Source organism: Pollicipes pollicipes, unplaced genomic scaffold, assembly GCF_011947565.3.
Source record: "Pollicipes pollicipes isolate AB1234 unplaced genomic scaffold, Ppol_2.1 Scaffold_7231;HRSCAF=8579_pilon_pilon_pilon, whole genome shotgun sequence".
Classification (NCBI taxonomy): Eukaryota; Metazoa; Arthropoda; class Thecostraca; order Pollicipedomorpha; family Pollicipedidae; genus Pollicipes; species Pollicipes pollicipes.
Genome location: NW_023597034.1, coordinates 37,746,639 through 37,768,848, shown reverse-complemented (window position 1 = coordinate 37,768,848; position 22,210 = coordinate 37,746,639). Strand labels below are relative to the sequence as shown.

Below are 22,210 nucleotides of genomic sequence, written 5' to 3'. Positions count from 1 at the left end.
AAATGTAAAATTATAACCGGTTAGGTAAAGCTGGTGTATGGACGAAACCATGCACATAATGGCGAATAAATTGGCGTCAAATAAACGCAATGCATCGATGCATGCACCAATGTTAATTTTGCTACGACCCTGGCTGCAGTTTCGACGACAGTGTGTTGTATTCCATCCCTATTTTCGAATGGTGACATTCCCGGCTTGCCCAACAATTACTGGCGCAACCGTGCATCGCACAAACTCATGTTGTCCGCATGCATTGACGACGGTACGTTGGTTGACGCTGCTGAACCTGTATTTGCGCCCCACGCGCGCTGATGGCTGAGATACAGTGCAAAACGCGAAAAACCGTCAAAAGCGGGCAAATTCATCTTGGCCGTTTCTGTACTACGCAGCACGTGGCTCGTGAAATTGCACATCTGGCCCACAGCGATTTTCTGTTTAATTTTCTACCGAAGCGTGTCAATTTCTTGTCACTCCCACCCCCGGTTACCGGGACGTGGCCACAGTTCCGAACGGCTGCTCTTCAGCTTTGTCGTCAGTTACATTTTTGAGCCACCAATGAAAGGCCAACGGGGTAAAAACGGTCCTCCCGACACGTAAACACGTACATCGATACACATATATATATATATATATATATATATATATATATATATATACTATACAGGATATAATTAAAATAGAAGATATATATATATATATATATCGTTTATATTAATTAATAATAATAATTATATATATATATATATATAGTGTGTGTATGTTATAATATTTCTTCTATCATCTCCTCTCTATCTCTCTCTCTATCTCTTATCTCCTCTCTCCTTCTCCTCTCTCCTCTCTCTGTGATATCTGTGCGAGTAATAGTACGCGATGCGATACTAGATCCGTACATCGACATATATATATAATATTATATATATATATATATAGATATATAATATATGGTCGTGTGTGTTTATTATAATTATATATGTATATAAATAGTTATATATTATACTCGTCAGATCAGTCGATTTCTCGGCTGCCCTCTCGTCTCTCTCGCGGGCCGGAGATTCTGATTACGAGGAAATGCACTTAGGCGGGCCTATCTGCTGCTAATGTCTCACTCTTTTCTCTCTCGCTCTGAAAGTGAGCTCCAAACTCTCTCTCTCTCTCTTCTCCTCTCTCTCTCTCTCTCTCTCTCTCTCTCTCTCTCTCTCTCCTCTCTCTCTCTCTCTCTCTCTCCTCTCTCCTCTCTCCTCTCTCTCTCTCTCTCATAACAAAGGTGAAATGCTAAGGTCAGATGCGAGTTAACTCAGGTAGCGCGATTTTCTGCGATTTTTTCCTACTCAGATCCCGTACATAAGTTACTAGGCTACAAGTGTGTGAGTTGCATCGAGTCGCCCCTCACAAATGGCTGAAAGAAACTGTGTTATTGAACGGTCCTTAAATGACTTCACATGATCCACGATGGTGACATGATATGACCTCCGACGGTCTGACTGACCTTCAGTGGCAGACAGCCAAACCAGTGGATAAATGCCACTGTGGCCAACAAAGTGAGCCGTTAAATAGGTTCTCTGGTGGGGGCAAACACTGCTGGGTAAGCCTTAGATAATGTCGTCACAGCCCAGTAACCTGATGTAGTGTAAAGTCTGTGTTCCCCCGGGGTGTGCCATAATCACCATCCGTCTGGTGCGGAAAGCTTGGCGGACTTACCTGGTGCGGTTTTGAATTAATGTCTGAAACGCGGAGGGGATTCTTTTAACCCTGACCCCTGGCAGTCGCGGGATAAGCATGTGAAAACTTGCGGCACCGCGAAGATCTACTGATACATGCCGCATGTTTACACCAGAAGTTATCTCTGTGTTGCAATAATACCCGTTCGTTCAGCAGACATGTTCAGAGACCCAGAGCGTTCTCTCTGTCGATGCCTAAAAACTGCAGCGTCACGACTAGTATTATCTATGCCGTATTATCTAGCATTATAGCACTATTATCATCTAATATTATTTATGTACCTAGGCACCTTCAAAATATCCGGCGTCAATGTGCAGCGCCGTCTGCCTCAGTACTCCCAGTGTATCTGTCTCCAGGTAGGTACCCACGGCCACCGGGCGTCACACGACCCGTCGCCATGCCAACCGAAGGTCTCCCGGACACCTGCTGAGCTGACAAACAAAACAGCGGTCTTGATCGCTCGGGTCGCCTGCCTTTGATAGCGGGCAGGAGATCACGGACACTCTGAGTGGTCTTACGAGTGAATATTGCGGTTAGCCCTTTAGGGCCGGGCCATTAGGTCTGGTGTGCATCCGCATAAGTGTCCCGTCACTCTTATCCCCTATCTTGCTTCATTCTGCATCCTCGCGACACCCCGCTTGTCCGGGGCAGGCTGCATGTGTCAGCCACGAGTGGCATGTGTCAGCCGGTGGGAATGGGAACCCGGCCGGGTCTTCAGTGCACATGCGCGGGGTAAATCCCGGTGGTTGGCCCTCCAAGTGCATGTACGCGTGTTCCACCGTTACCCACTTTCCCTCATCCCTGAAATGATCAGTTCTGGTCGGAAGGGCCGTTATCCAAACAACCAACAGCACTGAGCCACCCCGAAGCCCCTAGATGTACAGTATTTTTCCCGCCGCCCTCAGCCCGCCGACTCGAGGAGGGGTGAGGTCACCGGCGGCGTCGGCGTCGCGCGCGGGCTTACGGCGGCGCCGGACGGACGGCGAGGCAGGCCGGGGAGCGCCCGCCGCCCGCCGCCAGGCGCTATCTAATCGGTCGTCCGTTCGTTCCGTGACGATAGCCGTGTTTGACGGCGGGGAGGGGTGGCGGCAGCGGCCGACCGTGTGGCATGACCCGGCCCTGGGCGGCACGGCCGGGTCACGGCAGCTGGCGCGAGGCAGATGTCAGCGGCACGAGAGGGGCCGGCGCGGTCGCGCGGGCTGACGGACGCGTGTTTAGCCTGCGTGGTTCTCAAATCGGTAGCGGGCGGCATCACGTGACTGAAGGCGCAGCGTCGATAGACGCACCATTCGGCGATGGGGGGAATAGTTAGATCGTGTTCGACGCGCGCGACATGTGCTGGAAATAGCCTCAATGGTTGCGGCCATTAAGTACCAGATCGGGTTCTTGTCGTGTGGCCAAGCATAGACTCAGAGGACTCAAGTTTGGAAATGGGCAAAAGCGTCAAGAAATTCGTCACTCATTGCCACGCAAAGACCAATTTGTCTTGGGGTGGTGCAGTTCGTTTCCCAAAGCTGGGACACATTTGACTTAATCACTTGTTTGTAAGAGGCTGCCAGCTATGGCGTCCATTTCGTAATGCGGACAAGTACGCGGCCCTAGTTTGGTGTGTGTCTAGTCAATGCGGTTCCGTTCGATTTCTTCACGAGTGCTGGCAGATTGTCGCCCCCGGCCCGACTTGAATGATGCAATGCATGCTTAGCGGTGTTCGGGAAGATAATCACTCATTTTATCGTACGCCTCTCCAGTCACCGACGGAGCGACGGGGCTGTCTCTTGCTGATAGTGCATGTCATTCGGAAGAACCGGACGATGTGCCTCCGTGGCAAAGGCTTCAAAGCGTTGAAGATAACTGGCCCGAAGCAAGCGGATGATAGAGCTCCCCCAACCCGGCAGACCCAACCAGCTGTATGCCAGAACACCATCTGTCATACATGACGCCGAGCCATTCACGAAGTCCCGGAGCAGAGACTCCAGCAGCCAAACACAGTTCAGTTCAAATAAAACTTTGTTGCCGGTATACAAGGCAGTTTGTAATGCAATACATTTGGATCTTGCTCGTGAGTAGTGTACTATCGGTAAAATATGATGAGCTATGCACCAATCGTGGTGGGCACACATAATCAGCCTCACAATAAGGCATGAATAACGGTGTAAACAATACATAAATCTCCCACATGATATCGACCTGTGTTACCGCAAACAGAACACTAGCACGCATGCAAACACCCTCACTACCAAAAGTCGATGTGCTGCGTCAAACTAGCACGGACCATAAGCACTGCACGCGAATCGCCGGAGCGCACTCGCTGGAAGGAAGGCACCCGGACTTGACAGCGCGGAAAAGGCCGCGATTACACCTGAGTTGCTAGCTACCGCGCGGCGCCCTGCGGCTGCCGCCGCCCCGCCGCCCGCGGCGGGGCGGGCGCACAGGCTACCTGAGAAGGCGCGACCCCGCCCCGGGCCCCGGCCCGCCGGCTAACGCGGCGCGTTGGTCACGTGCCGCCGCCGCCCACCGTCAGCGAGAACACGTTCTGCACGCGCCCGAAGCCAGGGATGTGCATTGGCTCCAGCCGCATGGCGGCCCGGTGTTCGCGGAACTCGAGGTACTTGGTGATGAAGTGCTTGTTGAGCGCGTGCACGTCCGCGTGGCTGGCGTACTCGGCGATCTGGCGGCACGGAGCGGCGGCGCCCGTTACACGGCGGCACACGGCACGAGCGGGCGCCCCGTAGGCGCCGCCGCTGCGGCCGAGCTGAGAAGGCCCACGCTCTGAGGCGCGCGACAAATGCGTCAGGCAAAATCGCAGGATCACTGACGGGATATCACAGCGTTGCCCCACCAGTCGTCGCGATATACAAACAGTGAGATGGCAGATTTTAACCATGGTCGAGCCCATAAACATGCTGTTATCCAATCTCAGCCCTCCGCACGATAACTGGCTTCTACGCAGCCGTTTCATCTTCGTTGTTCGCCCTGCGATGCTCAGATATCAAGTGGCGTGATGCCTCTTTAAACTTTGATATCGCTCAGGGGCGACTAACAGAAAGCTTGACTTATGGCCTGTCGTTGTCACTGGATCTCTGTAACGCCATTAACTGACTGCGCAGGACGTCTGTTGTTGTGCACTTGCGAACGATAAACAGCATACCTGAGGAACTGTGCACTGACGAAATCGTGCGAATAGCTGACAAAAAGGCGACATACAGACAATAACTAGCTAAACGCGTTACGCCACCGACTTACTCCCGCTTGGCCCGTTTAGAAGGCAGCTGGGTATATGCGTATCACACGTGTTCCTTCCTCGACGCGTATCTGCACTAAGGCAAGGAGAGTAGGATCACTCGCTGTCCACGATGGCTTTGCCCCAGCCTGACCCGCCTGACCGGATCTGGCGAACGCCACAACCTCCGTCCCGGGGCTGACCCTTCCGTCCCGACCGGTCACGTCCGAGAGGAGATGGCCCCCCCCCCCCCCCCCCTCCCCCGTCCCTCCCAGTACCGGCATCCAGCGGCAGGCGGCCAGCTCCCGAGTGCACATGCTGATGTCGCGCGAGACGGGCCGCATCAGGCAGATGAAGTAGAGGTCGGAGCAGCCGTGCGCGGCGCCGTGCACGTGCCGGAACGCCAGCAGCGAGTCAAACTCGGCGCGAACGCCCGTCTCCTCCAGCACCTCGCGCACCGCCGCCGCCGCCAGATCCTCCCCTGCGGCCGGCGCCAGGCAGTCAGCGGCGACGTGGGTCGGTGGAGCTTACATGCGGGTGGAACGAAAGCCAGACCTAGCAGTCCAGTCAAACATTCTTACTAACTGGTCACTACTGCTACATTACAGCACGCATGTACCAGCACACCAGCATCGCACGGTCTGAAGTTCCACCTTCGGGGTCTATTAGAAGGAGGCTCTATTAGAAGGAGTTCAGGATACCCCGCCAATGCCACCACCACACCAAGATGTCTCGGGCTCAACGGGACTTTGAAACCCGACTGTAGCCCAACAATCGTCAGTTGCCGCTCGCAGCACCAACTATTCCTAACGAACGTCGCGCACGCCATCCAGGTGATCGCGTGATCCACAACGAACACACCCGAGAATGGCCACAGCACGTCACGAGGACAAACAAGTCACAAGCAACAAATCACACCGGCGCACAAACGCCCAGCCGGTCAGCCGCCTGGCCTGGACTCACCCGGCTCGACGAAGCCGCCGGGCAGCTTCCAGTGCGGCTGTGTGTAGTACTTCTCACGCACGACCAGCACCTGGTCGTCGGCCTCCGAGATGACCATGCCGCCGACGCCGATCATCGTGTGCGCGTACGGCGGGATCTGGTCCGACTCCTCGCGCGGCAGCCACCGCACCAGCATCACGAACTCGCGCCTCGCGTGGTGGTACACAAACTGATGCTGCCGGCCATACAGGGAGGTCAGGGCAGTGGTACACAGACTGGTGCTGGGGTACACAGGGAGGTCAGCGCAGTGGTACACAGACTGGTGCTGGGGGTACACTGGGAGGTTAGTGCAGTGGTGCACAGACTGGTGCTGGGGGTACACCAGGAGGTCAGCACAGTCATGGTACACAGACTGGTGCTGGGGTACACAGGGAGGTCGGCGCAGTGGTACACAGACTGGTGCTGGGGGTACACAGGGAGGCCAGTGCAGTGGTACGCAGACTGGTGCTGGGGGTACACTAGGAGGTTAGTGCAGTGGTGCACTTACTGGTGCTGGGGTACACAGGGAGGTCCGTGCAGTGGTACACAGACTGGTGCTGGGGTACACAGGGAGGTTAGCGCAGTGGTACACAGACTGGTGCTGGCGGCGCACACAGGGAGGTAGGCGCGGTGGCACGCACACCCGTGACGGCTAGGAACGCAGGGAGGTCGACCTGATGTTTCGGTAAAGAAACTTGTGCTGTCTGGGTGACCGCAATGGCAAACATAGTGGCATACACGTTTATGATCAGAATGGAGGACAAGCTGTCGGGCCTGGATGTCATGGCTTGTGTCTAGGCATACCTTTAACCGCTCATGACGCATATGCTGCGTAAGGAGCATATGCATACTGAGTGGTCAATACGCGGTTATTACCTTATCTTCAGACATGCTTTTGTATATATATATATATATGTTTGATTAAAAATAACTGCTGACTCAGCATTGACGAGCTTTTTGATGCATCGTTCTAGTTTCCGGGCCTTTGACTTTGCGTCATCGCTTAGATTAAAGATGGTTCGCACAAAATTACTCATATATTCATCACTCCTTCCATTCTAACGTTTCGAGATCTTATCTCATCTTCGGAGAAGACTAAATTGCACAAAAAAATAAGTTTTGAGTTTTAAAGGATTAAAAATTGTGCACTACTGTTGTAAAACATCTTTTGGTACGGAGAACATAAATGAAGCGTAACTAATTGAAGTAACACGGATTGCTATTATAGACAATTTTCATACATGTAAGAAACACTCATAATGGGAACATCACAAATACGCAATGGGAACATTATTGTAAGAATCACATCATAAGTGCTCGCCGCCCACCACCTAGTAGTTCAAGAGTTCTGCAAGAATTTGTCTGTCTGTTTAAGGCCGGAGAGAGTTCGTTAATGAATATGCTTCCGCAAATTTGAAGGCGTCTCCTGTCACTGCACGTCCGTAAAATGTCAGTGCTGTCTGTCAGTTGTTGTTGTGTCAATGTCACGTCGTGTTCCTGTCGCATGTGGTCCAGGGGTGCCCCGTCACGTAAGTGCATTGTCAGGCGTCGTGAGAGTGTCGTTGTGGTTACACCAAGGTAGTGTATGGGACGAAGTTTGCAGCCTTCGATGTTGCATTGGAATTGATGCACTACATTGGTGCATTTTAGTTTGTCGGGTTTGTCTGGGCTGTCTCTCATAAGAAAGTTCGATATTTTCTTATCACAATAGTAAATGACAATGTCTATTTTGTGGTCGTTTTTGCCTTTAACATGTTAAAACGACCACAAAATAGACATTGTCATTTACTATTGTAATAAGAAAACATCGAACTTTCTCATGAGAAACAGCCCAGACAAACCCGACAAACCAAAATGCACCAATGTAGTGTATCAATTCCAATGCAACATCGAAGGCTGCACACTTCGTCCCATACACTACATTGGTGTAACCACAACAACACTCTCACGACGCCTGACAATGCACTTACGTGACGGAGCACCTCTGGAACACATGCGACAGGAACACGGCATGACATTGATACAACAACTGACAGACAGTACTGACATTTTACGGACGTGCAGCGACAGAAGACGCCTTCAAATTTGGGAAAGCATATTCATTAACGAACTCTCTCGGGCCTTAAACAGACAGACAAATTCTTGCAGAACCCTTGAACTACTACGTGGTGGGCGGCGAGCACTTCTGATGTGATTCTTACAATAATGTTCCCATTGCGTATTTGTGATGTTCCCATTATGAGTGTTTCTTACATGTATGAAAATGAAAATAGCAATCCATCTTACTTCAATAAGTTATGCTTCATGTATGTTCTCCGTACCAAAAGATGTTTTACAACAGTAGTGCACAATTTTTAATCCTTTAAAACTCAAAACTTATTTCTTGTGCAATTTAGTCTTCTCCGAAGGTGAGATAAGACCTCGAAACGTTAGAATGGAGGGAGTGATGAATATATGAGTAATATTGTGCGAACCATCTTTAATCTAAGCGATGACGCAAAGTCAAAGGCCCGGAAACTAGAACGATGCATGAGAAAGCTCGTCAATGCTGAGTCAGCAGTTATTTTTAATCAAATATGTATCAAAGAAAGAATTCTGCCAAAATATTCCAATATATATATATATATATATATATATATATATAATATGCCAACAAGGAGCAAATTGAACTAGTAACAAATTTACACCTTATTGCAATGGCTGAAAACAATGACGGAGCACACTCATTTCTTCTTCAAAACACTTAGATGCAAAAGTCTTAGTCTCTATAAAGTCTCTAGTCTTAGATGCAACACAAAAACAAAACAAAGGGAAGTGTTCACCACTGAGTACGCCTGGGGCGTCATGGACAAAGCGTACCTTTACTAGGATCGGCACGAACTCCGAATGTCCGATGTCGACACGAAACCATACACCACGAACACCATCGGCGCTCCATTTGTCCAAGGAAGCTGCAAATAAAAAAAAAAACACGATTGAACGTGACATCAACTCACACAGAGAAAAACGCGCTCAAAAGCAGTCAGAGAACAACGAAAAACAGATACAGCAACCGTTCAACGACTTGCCCCGAATGAGAACGAGTTGAGCTACATGCTTCACGGCCATGCAACGAAAAACAATGCAAATAACTCCTTAATTCAGGCATTGCGCAATGCATTTTCTTGAGCCAAACGGACTCACAACTTGGAACTGTACCTCTCGGAAAAAAACAACTTAGCATTTCATTACAAACAATACTCCAGCTTCATACGAGCCAACTCCGCTTGACGCAATCCCAACTCATATGGAAAAAGAAATGTTATCGGCGTCAATCAGCATCCACGCCACCCGGGTTGCTTTAACTGCTGGGTGGGACCGCAACTGGATAGACTAACTGTGACAAAACAATCTTTTCAAACACGCGGGACGTCTTTTGTCACGCTTCATCCGTCTACAGTATCAAATTAGGCGGCCATTTCGGGTGCACACTGCGAGGCACGCGCCCAGACCATACGTGCCCAGCACCGAAACCCAGACAAGTAAACCGAATCACCGGCCAGCGGCAAGATAATCAGGGGCTGAAACACACACAGCGTGATCAGGGACCGGCTTAAGGACTGACTGACCATGGCCGCAGGCCAGGGACCGAGCGAGCCAGACCACAGACCGCGGACCGGGAACGGCACCACCCGGACAGCCACCGCGCACCTCTGAGCAGCTCCTCGAAGTCGTGCGTGGTCTGGAGCACCGTCTCCTTGAGGACGTCCACGACGACGCCCCGGTAGCGGTCTGGCTGTCCCTCGAACGTGGCGACGCCGCTCATGGTGGCCAGACCGCGCCCGCGCCCCGGGGACTCCGCGCCGCGCCGCTGCCCAACAGCGCCCGCCTGAGGGCCACACACAGCGCTCAGTCGCCGCCCGCAGCACGGGTCTCGTCAGAGGTCGCCGGGAACTGAACGCAGCGGGTCACACGGTCCACTGGAAACAAAACGGCGGTGAACGGCGCAGTGGATTAGCACCGCAAACCGTGAGACGGCGAGGGAGGGGGCTGACGAGCTTCAGACGAGACGTCGAGGGAGGAGGCCGGTGAGCCTCGGGCGAGATAGAGAGGGAGGGGACTGACGAGCCTCAGACGAGACGTCGAGGGAGGGGGCCGGTGAGCCTCGGGCGAGATAGAGAGGGAGGGGACTGACGAGCCTCAGACGAGACGTCGAGGGAGGGGGCCGGTGAGCCTCGGGCGAGATAGAGAGGGAGGGGACTGACGAGCCTCAGACGAGACGGAGAGGGAGGGGGGGCCGGTGAGCCTCGGGCGAGATAGAGAGGGAGGGGACTGACGAGCCTCAGACGAGACGGAGAGGGAGGGGGCTGGTGAGCCTCGGGCGAGATAGAGAGGGAGGGGGCTGGTGAGCCTCGGGTGAGACAGAGAGGGAGGGGGCCGGTGAGCCTCGGGCGAGATAGAGAGGGAGGGGACTGACGAGCCTCAGACGAGACGTCGAGGAGGGGTGCTGGTGCCGGTGAGCCTCTGGTGCGAGATAGAGAGGGAGGGGACTGACGAGCCTCAGACGAGGACTTCGAGGAGAGGGGGGCTGGTGAGGGCCTGGGTGAGACAGAGAGGGATGGAACTGAAGAGCCTCAGGACGAGACGGAGATGGAGGGGGGGGATTGTGAGCCTCGGGTGAGACATGAGAGGGGAGGGGGCTGGTGAGCCTCGGGCGAGACAGAGAGGGAGGGGGCCGGTGAGCCTCGGGCGAGACGGAGAGGGAGGGGCTCGCGAGCCTCAGACGAGACGTCGAGGGAGGGGGCTGGTGAGCCTCGGGCGAGACGGAGAGGGAGGGGCTCGCGAGCCTCAGGGGAGGCGGCAAGGGAGGGGGCTGGTGAGCCTCTCACGAGGAGGCGAGGGAGGAGACTGGTGAACCCCAGACGAGACGGCGAGGGAGGGGACTGACGAGCTTCAGGGGAGACGGTGAGGGAGGGGGAGGGGCTGATCGGCCTCAGACGAGACGGCGAGGGAGGGGGAAGGGGCTGATGAGCCTCAGACGAGACGGCGAGGGAGTGGCTAGTGAGCCTCAGGTGGGACGGGTCACCACACGACGCCTGTCCCCCCGATATGGCTGGCCGCGGGTCCCGAGCGGAGGCCGCGCCGGCCGGGACGCACGAACGGCCGCCTGAGCCGGCCACGGGCTTACGTGCGGACCGTTCCAGAGAGGCCGGGGCCGCGCCACACCACGGCCGAACGGGCGCGCTGGCGCACTGGCTCGACTGGCACCGGACAGCCGCCGGCTGAGGCGGGGACGGCACGGCTGCCAGGGCCGCACGCAGCGCCGCTGCCACGGAAGAGCCGACACCCTGGGAGCTGAAGGCCATTCTTTCTCATATCAAACTCTTGAGATTAGTTGTCAGCTTGTCCAAATGGGCACAGAAGGTGTTCAAAAACAGGAGGAAACAATACTGTTCCCTAAAAAATGACTCATTGTGAAAAAAAATTGAGAAAACTAGCCTAACTGGCAGACTAAACCAGTGGAATGTGATGTAGTGGAAGACCTTACGCCTTACCCTAACAAGGGAACTCTGCCATTATATCTTGGCTTTGGGCTGTTTTTTTCTGACAGGGAGGGTATTTGTACCCCAGTGATGAAACTATGGGCTAATCTTGGATAGTTTTAATATGCCACAAAGTTGAGCATGTTATGCAATAGGCAAGAATTCCCTGCTTGCATATAGGTACCTGTATTTTTTGTGATAGTGTTAAGACTGCCTGTAACAATGTGAAATAACTAATATTGATGTTCTGTTTCAATAAGCATCATTTTATATATCAGTCAACACAGATCACATGTGGCCCTTCCCTGAAGTACAGTCACACAACAATATGGTGTTTGAACAGCATCACCTGAAAGGTAAAGATAATGGTAGTCCATCCCTCCACAACAGAATGCCCAGAGCACCCTTCACATAATAAGTCCCGCATGTAATACATGATAGCAGGAAAGTCATCATAGTGACATTGGTACCAGTCAGCAAAAACACAACAGGTCTTGATGGGGTTTTGTTGAAGCATCTCTCCACAGAAACTTACATGCAGCACTAGAGTGCTGCAAGTGAGATCAGTGCACTGAAACTGGTGTGTGTAGTGGCTGAAAGCAGGTCATGGGCCCTTGTACTGAAGTCTGGTTTTTGCTTGAACATGATCTTTTAGGACACACTGGGTCATTTTTACCAGAATTCCCATTACACCACTCTTCTACATATTCTATACACTGGCCCTTGAGCCATTGAATTTAGTGGTGGCTAGCCATCAAACATAGAGCACTCAACATTCATGGCACACTTACACTTGAATTTGTGGCACTGTTTCATAATTTTACTACTGCACCTCACATGTTTCACATAGCATGTGATTTGTGGTCCAGCTGTGAGTGATCATGTGATTGTGACTGTTCCAGTTTACACTAAGCATACACTGAAATTTTTGTAATGATGTTGCAGCTGCTGCATGTGACATGTTCAGTGCAGCATGTATTTTTCAGTCTGGGTGTCACATACTGAGGCTCCCAAGAGTATATTCTGCTGGCTCTAATTGCTAAAATTGGTGCTGACCATACACCAAACTATGACCAGTCTGACTACCAATGTACATAAACATTCACTTTTCAGACTGGGTCTCACACACTGAGACCTCCTGTACCACCTTACCAGCTCTTCCACTATGGTTTAAAGACAAACCTCTGCATAACTATTCATTCAGAATGCATGGAGTGGAAGAAAAATTGATAGCCAAAAATTTCAAGACCGTGCCCAGGCTTGATATCCTATACATTCATTTATAAAAGGAACGAGGATTTGTGTCCCAATTGCCATCATCGCCACGGGCACAAATGTATCTATAAAATAAATAATCAATGGCAGCGTGGGGTTCAAATGATATGAGCTTACCCAGTTCACTATTATTTTTCCGCTACTCCTCCCAACAATAAAAAGGCCGAGCCTTTGGCTGAACAAACACCGATTATTGCAGAAGAGGCCAGCGAATTGTTTACAGCAACGAGACATTCCGCGGCACGTTGAGCAGCAGGTTCCCTAAAGAAAGAAGCTACTAATATACTGCCGCTGGCAGACAGCTGTGCTGAAAAAGTTGACTTAGCTTCCTTAGCATCAGATAGATGCTACTGCACTTTGACTTTATTTCTTAGCGTAACATACAATAATGTTTTAGCCCGTAGGAGTATATACCTGCCCTGATGATGCGTACCCACCTTGTATTCGTCCTACGGCGTGCGTTCTGACTACGTACGACTTTGACGTCCTTGGTGATCTGCTGTAGCATCTTTGTTCCATCGTGTAAACAAGTGAAGGCATGCTAGGTATGCTATGTGGTTTCGCTGCCAGGTGCGCATCTCTGGGGGTGATGTGTCAAAGCCTTTTCATTGAAGTTGAATTGCCAGGATTGAAACGAGGTACGCAGCAATGCATATTGCATAATGCAGTTTTGAGTCATGCCAGTTTCAGTATACCCTGTCCCAGTTTCACGTTATCGAAAGATCACTGGAGAAATTGGGGCCATTAACACGATATGTCTTCGACCTGGGGTGCAATCGGTGCAGCCTTACGTTAGAGAAGCTTGGGGCTTGATTGACAAGTGGAAAAAGTACAAGAAGGTGTACATATATATGTGTAAAGGTGTGTGTGCAGTTCTTTCGAGAGGAAAGGTGGCAGGTCATTAAGGGTTGTGCCTACTGAGGTAACTAAAAGTAAAGCCAAGTGAGTGGCAGGCAAGGCCTTATGTGTGTGACTGGGTGAAGCCAGCACAACATTAAGGCAGAAGAGGAGTGTATCAGGTAGATAGATGGGAGTTGTGAAGTACTATTGATATTTGCCCTGAGCAACAAACAAATGGCTGCTCTGCCAAAATCCAAACTGTCATTAAGAGTCTCCCATTTCTTGGACCTTAGCAGCAAGCTGGGGAAAGGTCAGTTAGGTCAATAGTGATGTGCGCCATTGATTTTGCCATGATACTAGCTATCAAGTTATTGTTGGTTGATGGTGGATTGTGATGAATTTGTACCAAAATAATGATTGGAGGTTAACTTTTGCATGCTGATGAATTGAAATGGGAGAAATTTGGTTAATGATGTGTTCACTGGACCTCTCATCTTGTTTTGTTTCACTACTTGTGTCATTCTTTTATGACCAGCCAGTGCTCTGATATGGTTATGAATGGTTTTAAACTGAGTTGGATGATATATAAGACATAACATATATATGCCAGTGATGAGTTGCCTGTCCTAAGGGAGGACCCACCCCAAAAATGGTTTCACCTTCTCTGATAAGTATGCTGGTGATTTAGATCCAGGTAGTGGAAAAGGAAATTTTATTTAACTTTACCTTCATGAAGACTGTTTGACCTTCAAAACTCAAGATATTTGTTAAGTATGTGACCTTAAGCTTACTGGCCAACATTCATAGGGAGAATGAATTCCTATGTTTGTAAGGTCTCACATCACTTCAATGCCCACAGTTATAAGGGGCTTAAATTATTCTATTTGGGATTGGAGTTTGCCCTCTGCCTCTCATGTTATATAGCCATGCTTATTCTTTATCAATGCACTGACCTATATCAGCAAGCCAGGTAGGACAGGTATCAGTCTTTCATGATAGGTGTACTCATGCAGGCCAATGCCATCTAACTTAACAAAACATGATATTCAAACTTTTTGACTGATCTCAACATTTGTGGTTTATACATTGTCCCTACATTTCAGACCTTTTGGTACATGACAAGAAGGGCATCTAAAAAGGTTTCAGATGGAAGCTGTCAAGAAGCCTAAAGGAAAGTCCAAGGTAAGCATCCATTGTATGTTGTCAATTGCTTATGAGTCATCTCAAGTAATTATCAAAAGATGTTGGTTTAAAAGTTCATTCACTCTGAACTGCAAGCTTGGGGAGTGAAGCTTCAAAACTTTGTGTAATGATTGTGAATGGTAATGTGGGTTTCTAACCACATTGCATGGTTGCATGCTGTAACATATGGCATGTCTGCCATTTATTTGCTGGCCTTTTTGCAAGTAATCTCCCACCTAGACATCTATAGAATAACACATGACTGACATCCATGCACATGCCGCAGGCGAAGCCTCGCGCTCGGCATCCGCCGGAGTCCCTGGAGGCAGCGGCGGATGTGACGGCGTCGCTGGCGGCTGTGCGCCTCCCGCCGGCCCACAGCCATGCCGCCCCGGAGGTGGCCTTGGACGCCGCGCAGGTCGCGATGGAGTCCTGCCCGGCACCGAGCTCGGCGTCCGCGCATCGACCGGCCCACGAGCCCGCCGCCGCCGCCGCCGCCGCCAACGACGACGACCGACGCCGCCGCTCATGGCGGCCAGCCCGCGCGGACCCACTTACCGGAGCGTGCCACGGACGCTGCCGAGAGTGCCGACCGTGCTGCAGAGCATGGCACAGGTGCTGCCGCACAAGCTGCCGACCACTGGACGGTTCCCACCGCGCGCGCCGACCGGTCTGAGTGTTCGGCGGACGCCGCCGTGTCCGCCGACCGCACTTCCGAAGCCTCGACCGACGCGAGCGTGGCAGGCTCGCCGTTCACGGCGCTGGCGATGCCGGAGATGACCGCTCACCACGTGCTGTACCCGGACCTGGCAGCCTGCGAGTTCGACGCCGAGCTAGCGGCGGACGGCGCCGAGCCGTCGGCGCCGGTGGCCGAGTCGCCGGCCACGCCGCTCTCGCTCAGCTCCAGCCAGGTGTCGATCTCGGAGGGTCCCTTCTTCTTCGAGACGGAGAAGAAGGCGTCCATGCTGTGCCTGGGCCAGGAGGTGACGCCGCTGACGGACGCGGAGCTCGCCGAGTTCTACCGCAACGAGGAGCTGGCCAGCCGTGAGCAGTATGCCGAGCTGTTCGTCCGCGAGTACGGGCCCGACCGCGCCGACGAGTTCGACGCGCTGGTGGAGGGCTACCGGCGCGCCGGCGCCGCGCTGCGTGCCAGCGCGCGCGAACACGAACAGCTGCACGAGCAGTACGAGGGTGGCCGCTCGCGCTGCTGGGACCTGGCGCGCAGCAGCGTGCGCGGTGAGGCCGAGTGTGACGACGGACGCAGTCTGAGCGCCTCGCACGAGTTCCGGCGCGCCGTGCTGGACAAGGCAGCGCTGGAGGACCTGCGGCGTGCGCTGGCAGCGCTGCGCTGCCTGCTGCACGACGCACACGCGCTGCACGCGTTTAGCCTGCTGCAGGCGCGCCTGCAGGTGGAGACGCACCTGCATCGGCTGACGGCCGAGTTCCCGGAGGTGGCGCCGCCGCCGCCGGCCGCTGCGCGCCTGCAGTACGACTCGCCGCGGCTGGAGCGCTGCGCCGGCGCGCTGCGCGGCTGCTGCGCGGTGCTGTTCGCGCACCAGCGGCGCGGTGGCGCCGAGGCCGGCTTCCTGCGCACGACGCGCAGCTGGCTTCTGCGGCTGGCTGCGCTGCTGCTGCGCCTCGGCACCGTCAACGACCACCTGTTCGTGCTGCACCAGGTGCTGCGCTGCCCGAGCGGCTGGGCGCAGTGGGCGGCGCCGCTGCTGCAGCCGCCGCGGCCCGACGTGCCCGCCGGGCTCGACCACGCCATCACGGCGCTGGCTGTCATGCTGTCACCCGTCAGGTAAGCCTAGCCTCGCCAGTGAATGCCTCGATTGGCGTGCACAGGACGGGCGTTCCGCGGGGACCTGGCCCGTCTGTTGTCTCTCGGCACCGCAGGTGCCGGCGAGGCTGTCTCTGTCCGTTGTGCAGCCACTCCGACGGGAGCCGCCTGGTCAGCCGGCGGTCTGACCGCTGCTGGCGTCCTCGATGAGAGGCCGGCCGGTCGATCCGCCGCGTGACCGTGCCGGCGTTGGCGCAGGGAGCGAGCGCAGTTCCTGGCGCTGAGCGGCCGGCTGGAGCGCGGGGAGGACGAGTGGGTGATGCTGGAGGACGAGGAGGACGAGGCCGAGAAGACGGCCGGCTACCTCAAGCTGCAGGAGGCCGACCTCGTCGCCCTGTTCAACCAGGTAGGTGCGGATGGAGGACGCACTGCTTGTGATGCATTGACAGTCGCCGTACCGCCTTGTGAAGCTCGTCCTGTGTCTTCATTTGACCATACGTTTGCCACCAGCCGTGGAACATTACCATGTCAACCATATCATGTTTGCTGGCGATCTGCTTGTCATTTCGGCCGTGCTAGCATATCACCAGTCACCTGTACTGTGCTGCCTCATGTGAACTGTGCTGCGCAGACCTGTGTGACCTGTGCGAAGCTTACCCGTGTGACCTGTGTCGTGCCAACCCATGTGACTTGGTCCGTGCTGACCCATGTGACCTGTGCCCTGCTGACCCATGTGACCTGTGTCATGCAGACCTGTGTGACCTGTGCCATGCTGACCCATGTGACCTATGCTGTGCTGACCTGTGTGACCTGCTCTGTGCTGACCCATAGGACATGTGCTGTGGTGAGCAGTGTGACCTGTTCTGTGGTGACCCATGTAACGTGGACTGTGCTGACCCATATGACATGTGCTGTGCCGATCTGTGTGGCCTGTGCCATGCTGACCTTTGTGACATATGCTGTGCTGATCCATGTAACCCGTGGTGTGCTGACCCATGTGACCTGTGTCGTGCTGACCCATGTGACCTGTGCTGTGCCGATCCATGTGACATTTGCCATGCTGACCCATTTGACCCGTGCCGTGCTGACCCGTGCTGACCTGTGCCGGCAGCTGCCGTGGGCGGATCTGATGCGCCACATGCTGCGGATGGGCCGAGGCCCGGACGGTGCCGACGTGTACGACCCGGCCTTCTCCACCAGCCGCGACCTGCTGCACCTGTTCGCCTGCGCGTCGCAGATCATCGCCATCCTGGCCGCGGGGCTGGCCGAGTATTGCGGCACCACACACCGGCAGCTCAACAAGCGGTACAGTACTGCAGCGGAGGGATGACAACAAACTAGGACGTGGTCAGGCTCGGTCCTGTCGGCGACGCTTCCTTCATTGTTTCATGACGCCATGTTTATTGCTTGAAGCGCGATGTTACGCCTGAAGTATTGTGTAGTCCAGTGCAAGAGAGCTTTATGTATTTGTCCGCTGCGTGGGAAAACGGCCGGTAGATTGCTTGCAAACAATATGTGGCCCGGGCGAGATCGATGTCTCGATCGGCGCTGCTCTTCGCGGCGGGCTTTGGCTTAAGTGTAGCTGTATACCCACCAAACACCCTCTCTGGCGGCCTGGACTGACGCCCCGCTCCTGGGCCGGTCCAGGCTGTGCCATCAGGTGCTGCACCTGGTGCATTACGTCACCGATCACTGGGAGAGCTACAGCGTGACGTCATCAGACGACATGGCCACCAAGGGCCGCCTGCTGGTGAGAGACATGCCGTCTGCGGTTGAACAAACAGCATGATCGAATACTGTAATGACGTTTGATTGTTTACATTGCCCCTGACCACGTGAAGACAAAAATTTGGAATGACTTCCTGGTTAGCAAGTCGATGTTTGACGCGCTTTGAGGAGTGCACCAGTGCCGTCGACAGCTGGAATACGACAGTTTCGTGTGCCGACAGGTGCATTACGACAGTTTGATTTGCCGACAGGTCTAATACGACAGTTTTGTGTACCGACAGGTACAGTACGACAGCTTCGTGTGCCGATCTGTGGGGTGCGACAGTTTCTGCGCCGACAGGTGCAGCACGACAGTTTGGTTTGCCGACAGGTGCAGCACGAAAGTTTCGTGTGCCGACAGGTGCAGTACGACAGTTTAGTTTGCCGACAGGTGCAGCACGACGGTTTCGTGTGCCGACAGGTGCAGTACGACAGTTTGGTTTGCCGACAGGTGCACCACGACGGTTTCGTGTGCCAACAGGTGCAGTACGACAGCTTGGTTTGCCGGCAAATGGAGTATGACAGTTTCGTGTGCCGGCAGGTGCAGCACGATAGTTTCGTGTACCGACAGGTGCAGTACGACAGTTTGGTTTGCCGACAGGTGGAGTACGACAGTTTCGTGTGCCGGTCGGCGGTGCGTCTGCTCGCGTCGCCCCGCCTGGCCGTGTGGCACTTCCTGGCCAGCTTCCCGTTCGGCCGGCTGACACCGCGCACCGCCTGGAAGCTGCTCTGGCTGTTCCACACGTCCGGCCGAGCGCAGGAGACGGACTCGCTGCCAGCCGTGCCCCAGGATCAGGACGACGGTCAGTGGCGTCTCTCCTCCCTCCCCCTGTCGCCATCAACTGGCCACTCGGTGTTCGCGCGCTGTGCCGGATCGGCGATGCTGTGCAGCAGATGCACGGAGATGCCAGGCTGCTGTGTGTGCCCGCCGATTTCATTGAAAAGGGTTCATCTCGTCAGAACTCCCATTGGTGGAGCTCTGTGAGGCTGTGGTACATTTCTTCTGGCGTTACCGTGGGTGTCGCTGGGGGGTTTGGAGTCGGGTGGCGTACCGTAGCTGTTCGTTTACACCGCGGTATTTTACTTAGCCGACCGCAGTGTGGTTCCGATTGACCGTCCGAGCCATGACCGTCCGTGTCCTAGTCGTAACTAAGCGTGTTCGGGCCATGACTGTCCCGTGTCCGGGTCGTGGCTGTGCGTGTTCGAGCCATGACTGTCCGTATCCGTGTCGTGACTGTGCGTGTTCGAGCCATGACTGTCCATGTCCAGCCCGTGACTGTTCGTGTCCAAACCATGACTGTCCGTGTCCGACCCGTGACTCTTCGTATCCGACTCGCTGCTGCCCCTGTCCTACCCATGACCCCACGCTTGACCCATGGCTGACCTTCCGTGAACCCTGGACTGAGCGTAACCCGCCATCACCAGCCTGGGCGGCCGAGGTGTTCTCGCCGACGTTCCACTCGATGTTCGAGCACCAGCTGGTGCACATGAGCCAGTCGGAGGTTTACTTCCGGCTGACGGCGCTGGCCAACATGGCCATGGCGCGCGGGCACCGCGAGCGCACCTTCATCAAGGCTGTCACCCGCGACCTGGTGCAGGTGAGTGCCCCCCCCCCCTTCCCGTCCCCTCCCATCCCGGTTGCCGCTCGCCAGCGATGTAGACCGCTCGTTTCGCTGGTACTAACGAATTGTACTTGTCGGGCCTGATGCAAATGGCGAATGTATGTTGTTTTGCGCTGGAATGAAGCTAGAATGAATGTACAGTATGTTTTGGGTATGTGGTAACTCCTTGGATGCTAGCATATGTCAGCTGCTATGCCACTGGGAAGCTGAGAGCTCGGCCCAGCGTTATGTAGCGACACTTGTAAACGTGTCCGATAACCCACACTAACTGGAGACACGTGCCATCTAGATTAGCTTGTGGTAAGACCCACGCATGTGATTGTTTCATGTCTGTTGAAATCAAGACGCGTTTTAGATGTTGTATAAGCTTGTCATATCCGGGACAAGTATCATGCGTGGAGCCATTGTCGGGGTCTTGGTTTTCAGCCGGGTTTCAGTTGCGTCGCTCCCCACGTCAGCCCTGGCGTCGGACGTGTCGGCCCGGCGTCAGGTGTGTCCCCCTGACACAGGTGTCGTTCGTGACGCTGACCACCCGCGAGCTGTGCTCCCGCTCGGGGCGAGATCTGCTGGCAGCCGTCTGCAACCGACACCCCTTCGTCATCTCCTACACACTGTCGCTGACGCAGGAGCACATGCAGACCATGGGCAAGGTGAGCACGTCAGCGCTCGGACAGCGCTCCGTTTCCAGTATGGACGATCTCGCACTCCCGCCTTAAGTAAATACATACCCGGGACTCTACAGTGACGCGATTCCTTAGTTTGGCAAATTGCAGGCATTGATGAGCGCCGTCTGACCATGCCATTTTGCTGATATGCGACGTGATGGGATGATGTGGTGCCAATCCGGTTAATCCAGCTCCGGTTAGGTAAAGGATGTGATCTGTATTCCAATAGTAATCGCGCCGCTCGGTCCCACAAATTGCTTGCCGCCTTCCGCCAGCGGTCGCGGCTGGGACTGAGACGGTCCTTTTGGGTTCGCGAGCACCGCTCGTGCCGTTCTATGGCATGTGATGCCCCGGTGTGCTGCAGCTGCCCTCTGGAGCTGCCGCGACGCGATATGTCTTGCCTTATCCGCCAGCGTTAGGGGCGGCGGTCGTTCAGGTTTGTGTTGATGAGACGCGCGCCGGAACTCATAGTTACTCTGTGAACTCATGGTTCAACTCTGAGTGGCACACGCACACGCACACGCATACGCACACGCGCGCGCGCGCGCGACCCCACTGCCACTTTCGTCACCAAAGCGTCTGCTGAGCGTGTTGGCGCGTGATGAGTGACCGGGGGCGGGTGGCGGGGTGGCAGATCGCGCTGTACCTGTTCTCCGGCCTGCCGCTGCGGCTGTGGCGGCCGTCGGGCAGCGACATGGCGCAAGTGTGCTCCTGGCTGGCCGAGCACGCGCTGGACTCGGTCGAGAGTCGGCTAGCGCAGCTGGTGCTGGCGCGGCTCGACTGGGGCGTGCGGCCCTACAGCCCGCAGCTGGCACTGCCAGCCGAGTTCCACCGGCGCGCCGCGCTCGCCGCCGTGGCGGCGCAGGCGGCGCGGGCGCCCGAGCCCGGCCGCGCTGCCGGTCTGCTCGGCGAGGGACGCCGCCAGGTCAGTGGAGGGCGGGCGGGGCGGTCAGTCACACACTGGAAAGGCTTGAACCCATGGTCGGCAACGAAACGTGTACCTGCTTTTCGCTAATCGTTGTGTAACTGTGTGCGATGGTATTTCAGTAATTGACCTAAAATATGTCTGGATGTGTTTGTGCTGGAACTCAACATGTTTTGGGGAACCTCGGAGCGCGTTACACGACATCGGTAATATTGTCATCACGATGTTTATGGTGCGAACCGCTCGCTCTGTGCCGCGTGTTTTTCACACGCGCGCGCCTCACCGCACCGCCGCCTTTCTGACTCCGACTTCCACGCGTCACAGGTGGGCGCGCTGGCGGCGCTCGTGGCCGACAGCGCCGAGCGACGCTTCCAGGACTGGGCCTGGACACAGGTGGAGCTGCTGCGGCTGCACGTGCTGGACCAGCCGGACGGCGCGGCTGACCAGCTGCTGGCCGAGCCGGCCGCCGTGCTGGCCGGCGTGCCGACGCCCGAGCAGCCAGAGGTGAGCGCGGGCGACATGAGCAGCGGCGCCGGTGGGGGGCCGGTCCCGGCACCGCCCGACCGGCGGGGAGCAGGTACGGGAGCCCTGGCGCCATGGTTCATTGTCGTCCGGTGTTCTGCTCTCAGCGTGTTGCGCAGTTTGTGTGCGCTGACAACAGCAGCTGACCGGCGCCTTGCTGAGCTCAGCGTGTGCCGTCCGCCACGCGGAC

The 22,210-nt window shown here is 54.8% G+C and overlaps 2 protein-coding genes across 2 annotated transcripts in view; one reads left to right on the top strand and one right to left on the bottom strand.

Moving 5' to 3' along the window:
• Positions 1–4,173: 4,173 nt before the first annotated feature.
• On the bottom strand, positions 4,174–12,949 carry LOC119109737 (nudix hydrolase 8). Its single transcript, XM_037233486.1, has 6 exons — positions 12,835–12,949; positions 9,611–9,788; positions 8,780–8,871; positions 5,903–6,116; positions 5,218–5,420; positions 4,174–4,387 (listed from the first exon to the last, which is right to left on the bottom strand). The coding sequence occupies exons 2-6, from the start codon at positions 9,723–9,725 to the stop codon at positions 4,214–4,216; spliced, it is 798 nt and encodes a 265-aa protein (XP_037089381.1). The 5' UTR covers positions 9,726–9,788; positions 12,835–12,949; the 3' UTR covers positions 4,174–4,213.
• A 298-nt stretch (positions 12,950–13,247) lies between these two features.
• The window catches only part of Epg5 (ectopic P-granules autophagy protein 5), a 37,813-nt gene continuing 28,850 nt past the window's right edge, over positions 13,248–22,210 (top strand). The window contains exons 1-12 of the mRNA XM_037233821.1: positions 13,248–13,355; positions 14,661–14,739; positions 15,026–16,175; positions 16,317–16,540; positions 16,778–16,925; positions 17,631–17,824; positions 18,167–18,269; positions 18,888–19,089; positions 19,712–19,884; positions 20,418–20,558; positions 21,208–21,407; positions 21,855–21,912. Of these exons, the coding sequence (XP_037089716.1) occupies positions 15,123–16,175; positions 16,317–16,540; positions 16,778–16,925; positions 17,631–17,824; positions 18,167–18,269; positions 18,888–19,089; positions 19,712–19,884; positions 20,418–20,558; positions 21,208–21,407; positions 21,855–21,912 (2,496 nt within the window). The 5' untranslated portion in view covers positions 13,248–13,355; positions 14,661–14,739; positions 15,026–15,122. The remainder of the gene's footprint in view (positions 13,356–14,660; positions 14,740–15,025; positions 16,176–16,316; positions 16,541–16,777; positions 16,926–17,630; positions 17,825–18,166; positions 18,270–18,887; positions 19,090–19,711; positions 19,885–20,417; positions 20,559–21,207; positions 21,408–21,854; positions 21,913–22,210) is intronic.

Bases quoted from the DNA above. Each gene is read 5' to 3' on its own strand.
- LOC119109737 (XM_037233486.1), bottom strand. From the start codon at position 9,725: ATGAGCGGCGTCGCCACGTTCGAGGGACAGCCAGACCGCTACCGGGGC. The intron at 6,117-8,779 runs GTACGCTTTGTC...TATGGCCGGCAG, and splicing joins TCGTGCCGATCCTAGTAAAG to CATCAGTTTGTGTACCACCA. The intron at 4,388-5,217 runs GTACTGGGAGGG...CCGTGCCGCCAG, and splicing joins CCGCCTGCCGCTGGATGCCG to ATCGCCGAGTACGCCAGCCA.